Source organism: Echinops telfairi, unplaced genomic scaffold (assembly GCF_000313985.2).
Source record: "Echinops telfairi isolate 266 unplaced genomic scaffold, ASM31398v2 ScPeMD7_34;HRSCAF=130, whole genome shotgun sequence".
Lineage (NCBI taxonomy): Eukaryota > Metazoa > Chordata > Mammalia > Afrosoricida > Tenrecidae > Echinops > Echinops telfairi.
In genome coordinates, this window is record NW_022103931.1 from 859,353 (window position 1) to 866,135 (window position 6,783).

The 6,783-nt window shown below is 41.2% G+C and overlaps 1 protein-coding gene across 5 annotated transcripts in view; it reads left to right on the forward strand.

Moving 5' to 3' along the window:
* Positions 1-576: 576 nt before the first annotated feature.
* Positions 577-6,783, forward strand: part of ZDHHC15 (zinc finger DHHC-type palmitoyltransferase 15) — a 153,482-nt gene continuing 147,275 nt past the window's right edge. For all 5 annotated transcript variants that reach the window (XR_006680058.1, XR_006680059.1, XM_045290235.1 and 2 more), the window contains exon 1: positions 577-712. Coding sequence is in view for 3 of the 5 variants with exons in the window: in XM_045290235.1 (XP_045146170.1) it covers positions 577-712 (136 nt within the window). In the remaining 2 variants the exon portion in view is untranslated. The remainder of the gene's footprint in view (positions 713-6,783) is intronic.

The window sequence follows — 6,783 nt, forward strand, 5'->3', positions numbered from 1 at the left end:
AACTCCTTATCACCAGGCTTACACTGCAGTGATATTGGCAAGTAGGAAAACGAGGCTGGATGATCTTTAAGTCTCGAGATACTAGAACTGGCACTATTTTTACACTATTTGTATGTTGATTCGTGTGTGTGTGTGTGTGTGTGTGTGTGTAAGAGAGACAGAGACGGAGTGTTTGCAGTCAGAGGCAGAGGTCAGCGAGGAGATACAAGAGGGCAGCGGTGGAGTAAGAGCAAATGGGGAGGACCCAAATTCCTTCCACTTTGCATCAAGCATTGTAGCTGACAGGGTGACAGGGGGCGGAAAGAGGAGGGACTGCACTCCTAGACCTAGCAGTGTCAGGCCTCTACACCTTTACTGGCCATCTTGGGTTTCCAGAAGACCATTTCTACCTTGCAAACCTCCAGTTCCTAGCCCAGGGCACGCTGGCGTGCGCACCACAGGTGGTATTGGCTGGGGAAGAAGTCCCTGCCAGGCGAGGCAGTGGAGCGCCGCACCACGCGCCTATCCGTCTCCCGGCCGCCGTCCGCGCCGTTCCGACCCAGCGTCAGGCCTGCTCCATCGATCTTCGAGCCGAGGATGCGACGGAGCTGGAAGATGGCTCTGGCTGGGGGCCTGCGGTGCTGCCGCCGGGTACTGTCTTGGGTGCCAGTGCTCGTTATCGTCCTTGTCGTGCTCTGGTCCTACTATGCCTACGTCTTTGAGCTCTGCTTGGGTAAGTGGGACTGGGCACTAAGGCGGGGAAATGGTACTCCGTACCCTCCACACTGGTTTCTCCCTGCGTTCTCGGCCCCCATCCGGCAGTTTTCCTTTCGCTCTCTGGAGAGCTCCACGTCCCTATTTAACCTCCGGCCTCCCACAATCTTTTCTGCGTCTGCCCCTTGGGGTCCCACCATGTTGCCATCGCCTCCCACCTAGGATTTCTTACATTATTTCATGGCTCTGCCCACAATAATTTTCTGACTTTACCCACTAGGAGCCCCCTCCCTTTCCTCCAACAAACATCTGTGCTTTATGCTTTTCTACTGGGGACCTCCACCCTGCCTAGCAGAAGAAACAACATAGCCCCTGTCCTGAAATTTTCTCTACCACCAGGAATCTCCCTCGCCTATACCAGCAAAGCAAAATAAAACCTATACTAACAAAATACAAACTGCTGTCGTCAAGTGGATTCTGACTCACGGTGACCCTCCAAGGCAGAGCAGACTATCCTCCCACCCCCCACTGTGTTTCCATGGAAGCAAAGTAGCCCATCTGTCTCCTGGGGAATGATTGATAGGTTCCAACCCCGTGGTTCACAGCAGAGCACTTTAACCATTATACCACCAAGGTTCCCTATGCCCTCCTATAGCTCGCCCGTCAAATCAATTCAGATTCCTAGTAATTCTACAGCACCCAGTAGAACAGCTCCTTAGGGTTTTCTGAGGCAGTAAATCTTTATGGGAACGGTCAACCTCATCTTTCTCAAATAGAGTAGCTGGTGGGTTTGAACCACCCACCTATGGCTAACATCCTAATGTTTAGCCCACTGTGTACTAAAGCTCTTATCTCCTCCTCCTTTATGAACCCCAATATACATTCAGTCCTCTCTTACGACCTCTCCTTTACTCACATGGTGATCCATCCTTTTTTCCACAATCCTTTCATGCTGGCTGGACAGTGTCACATCTCCCACTTGGGACCCCACAGTACACCCTGTCCTATCCCACTGGGATGCTATCTGTTTATACAATGGTAAGTCCTCCGTTCTCTTTATCTGTGGGCTTCACCATTTCTCATCTTCTGTAGTTGGGTGGGAGTCCTTTAATCCATCTTGTTCTCTCATACTAGATCCCCTGGTTTATTCATACTTGAGTTTCCCATAGCCATCTACCTCACTGGTTGAAGAACCCACACTACTTCCCATTTGCAGCCCCACACCATTTCTGTACCTCATACTAGTGGCCCTGCTTTTGTCACACTATGGTCTGTACTTCCTCGCCATCTTCTCACACTAGGATTCTCCTATGCCTTCTGTTTTAGTTTGCTAGCGCTGCTATTACAGATGTGCCGCTAGTAGGTGGCTTTAACAAACAAAACATTATTTTGTCACGGTTTAGGAATGTATAAATCCCAATCCAGGATTTTTTAAAGGCTACCTAGGTTCTTAATACTACTCACCCACTGCCATTGAGTGGATTCTGACTCATAGAGATCTTATAAGGCAGAGTAGAATTGTTCCTTAGGGTTTCTGAGGCTATAAATCTTTACGGGAGCAGAAAGCCTCATCTTTCTCCCACAGAGCAACTGGTGAGTTTGAACCACTGACTTAGTGGCTACCATTCTAAGGCCTAACCCACCATACTACCAGGCCTCTTACTTTTACTATTAGGCACCATAAAAGTCTTCACACCTCTATCCGTTACCCAATTCTAAAACCACTTTCACACCTGCACACTTTAGGTATTTATTAGAGTAGTACCCCACTCTCTGTTACCTTGTTCGTTATCTAGTGCTGCTGTAACAGAATACAAGTAGGTGGCTTTACTCAACAAATGTATTTTCTCAGTTTAGGAGACAAGTCTAAATCCAGGGCTCCAGCTCTTGGGGAAAGCGTTGTCTCTCTGTGTCTGCTTGGAGGGAGATTCCTTGTTTCTTTTCACTTTCTAGTCATAGGTTTTTTTGGCAACACATAGCATATATCTTCTCTGTTTATGCCTTCTGATTTAATCTGCTTTTATATTTCAAAAGCACCCTACATTAATATTGCCTCATCTGCATTACATAGAAAACCCATTCTTAAGTGGAGATATAACCACAGGTATAAGAATATTGTGAGGAAAAACAACGCCGTCTGTGACATCGTTCTATGAGGTTTCCAATAATCTCTCCCGTATTTCTCCAAATGGCCCTTTTAATCTGTTCTTTTCCTCTTCTACAGGCCTCTTCTTTTAGCCCCACATTTTCCCGTCTCTTTCCTTTGGGGTTCCTAAATATTATTTCATCTTCTTTTCCTATAGGATTACATTTGTCCGCTATCATTTTAAACTAGGGAACCCCATCCCTGTCCACTGAGGTTTCTAATGTTATTTCCAACCCCTCCTGATAGGGCTTTCTTATTCTGTCTTTTAAAGCCACCACTCTCATAAATTTGGGGGTTCTTCTTGTCCCCTGTCCTGCCACACTGGGAAGCACATCATTCCTTCTGTATCCTTGAAATGGCTTGCCCACTATATCTTGTTCTTTCAAACTCAGAATTCCATATTTTTTCTTGACATGAATTTCAAGACCTTAGTCCATTTTTACCCATTTGGATTTCCTCTAGACCTTAGCCCTTATCACTTATAGCTTTATAGTGTTCTCATTGAATCCCAAAGACGTTTATATATCGAGCCCCATCTTTTCAGCTAAGATTCCTATTTTTTCTTATCTTATCCTTTTTCTATCATATTAAAGAATCCCCATCTCCTCCCACTGCATATTCTACTAGTATTGATTGTCATTGCAGCATTAGAATTCCACTGTTATTGCTCTTAGAATTGTATTCTTCATTGTTCTCTAGTCATTCGGTGTGGGAGTCCAGCATGGACCTGCTCATACTAGGACTTCTCCTTGTCTGATTCTTTTCATGACTCCTTTATTTCATCAGATCAGACGCCTGTAACCTTACAAATTATGGTTGAGGTATAACTTTCTCTGTCCCAAGACCTGAATCCACTTATAACTTCCTTCTCTTAGTTTACTCTAGGGAGATTACAATGAACAAAGGTGGCATGAGATAAATCCACTCTTCCAAAAAAGAATTTTCTTCCCATCAACTTAGAATTTGATTTTATCTTGCCTCTTCTTTAGAAATATTATGGAAAATACAGAAATATATTTTAAACATTAACTCAATTAGTTGTTTTCAGAAATATAAATTTAGGCATATTAAAATATTAATCTGGTTTTGAGGTTCACTAAATCTCAAAGCTTTCCAATGACTGGGAAATTTTTCCATTCTTAAACGTTACCACTTTTGCTCTTTTGAGTGATTGTTTGAAGAATCAAATGTTCAATTCTTTAACTGTGGTATAGACTTAGTTTCTAGAATCAGTGCTATATTGTAACCACTATTAAAATAGTTCATAATTTTATGGCACACTCTTAAGAGTTTTGCCAAGAACTCCTTTTTTAAATGAATAATTATTACTTGTAATACTCATATAGTGCTTCTTCTCTGACAGGCAGTGTTTTAAGTACTTTAGATATATTTACTCTCTATATATTAACTCATTGAGTTCTTAAAGTAACCATAAAAAGCAGGTACCATTATTATTCCCATTGTGCAAATGTGTAAACTGAAGCACAAATGAGCAAACTGAGGTAAAGACCACATTACGATCAGTGAAAATAGTTGGCTTTCTATAAGTTCTTATTGAATAGCATAATATAGCTGAAGGGAAGTTTCAAGCTTATATTTTAGATTTTATTTGACAAATTTTGCTGGTTACATGCCAGACACTGTTTGTTTTTTTAATACTTTTATTGGGGGCTCTTACATTTTTTATCGCAATCCATACATCCATCCATGGTGTCAAGCACATTTGTACATATGCTGCCATCATCGTTTTCAAAGCATGTTCTTTCTACTTGAGCCCATGATATCAGCTCATCCCCCCCCCCATGAATTCTTGATAAGCTATAAATTATTATTTTCATATTTACATCATCCTCTGTCGTCCTTCACCCACTTTTCTGTTGTTTGTCCCCCTGGGAGGGAGTTATATGTCGATCCTTACGATCGATTCCCCCTTGCTTTCCCCACCTTTACCTCAACCTCCTGGTATCTCCACTCTCACCATTGGCCCTGAGGGGTTTATCTATCCTGGATTCCCTGTGTTGCGAGCTCTCATCTGTAGTACTGTGCATGCTCTGGTCTAATCCGATTTGTAAGGCAGAATTGAGGTCATGATAGTGGAGGGAATGAAGCATTAAGAACTAGGAAAGTTGTGTGTTTCATTGGTGCTATACTGTACCCTGACTGGCTCATCTCTTCCCCATGACCCCTCTGCAAGGGGACACCCAACCGTGTCCTGAGTCTCCACTCCACACCACCCCCTTCCAATTTACATTGGGTATGATTTTGTTCTGGGTGCCAGATACTGTTTTTTGTTGTTGTTGTTGTTGTTTTATATCCATAACATTTTTTTTAATCTTTTGATTATCTTTCCAGATCAATGTAATTTTTGAAGAGCATATTCAATAAACTTTCCTATAAATCAATACCAAACACACTACTATTGAGTCAATTCCCACTTACAGTGAGCCTACACAGGGTTTTCTAAGCTATATTTCTTTTTTTTTATCATTTTATTAGGGGCTCATACAACTCTTATCACAATCCATACATACATAAATTATGTAAAGCACATTTGTACATTCATTGCCCTCATCATTCTCAAAACATTTCCTCTCTACTTAAGCCCCCGGCATTAGGTCCTCATTTTTCCCCTCCCTCCCCGCTCCCCCCTCCCTCATGAACCCTTGATAATTTATAAATTATTATTTACCAGACAGTTTTTAAATGACCACACACACACATGTGTGCGACACGCACATGCTCGACGTACTTACTTCTTATAACAACCTTATGAAATACGTTGTATCATTATGCCCCTTTCACAGATGAGGAAACTGAAATAAAAACAGATTAAGTAGTTTGCCTAAGGTCACAGAGCTAAATGGTTATCTTAGGTTAACAACCCAAGTAGCCTGGCTCCACAGTTCATACTCTTAATCATTGCACTGTCTTAAGTCCCTGTATACTCTCAACTAATACAGATGTAAGAACTCTTGACTCACAGACCAAATGCAGCTTGCAGATATATTTTATTTGTCCTTTGCATATTTTGTGTCATTTTCTATTATTTTAAAATCAGGAGAATCGAGCAGCCTTGACTTCCAATTCGGGATCTACCACTCCATCTTATCATCCTCATTTTACAGTCTCTTGGCCTGGATTTCAGAAAGGCTAAAGGGAAATTTAAAGTTGCATATGTAGTAAATAGAAGAGATACAATTGGAATGTAAGATACTGAAGGCCACAGCTTTTCTTTTACAACCAAATTAAAAGGTTTGCGTTTCAATATGATGAAAAAGTGATATTAAACTAATGTCTTTCTAGGAATAGCACCAGATGTCTTCTCCTTAATGTCAAATTAGAGCTAATACCAAAAGTGGTATTTTTGTCTTTGAATTTGGATTTTATCACCAGCTAGGAGCCTATTTCAAGGTACCTATCACTTTCCACCTCAGTTGCCTCAAATGTTCCTTGCTTACAAAGTTGCTTATTCAAATCACAAATACATCCTTACCACTCCACCAAACAAAAATAAACAAAAATTTACTGCCAACAAGTAGATTTTGACTCATAGTGACCCTATACAGTGTTTTCAAGGCTATAAATCTTAACTGAAGCAGAAAACCTCATATTTTACCTACAAAAGGCCCCGTGGATTTGAAGTTCCTTATTTTCATCACCCCTAAAATAAATTTCATACTTATTAAGTAGTAATTTCCCATTCTCCCTCCCTAACTCACCTAGTCCTGTAGACTAAGGCTAAAATAAACAAATGTCCCCATTCTTAGCCCCTGCTATATGCGAAGCATTTTGTGAGATTTAAATAATATGTGCATGACAAGCATGCATCCTTTTTCACAACATATTTTAAGAGCTATTTAGTCACTTGTTATCACTATTACTAATGAATCGAAGGGTTCTGTTTGGTTCAGAATAAGAGGGTTGAAGTCTTAGAAAAGAAAATA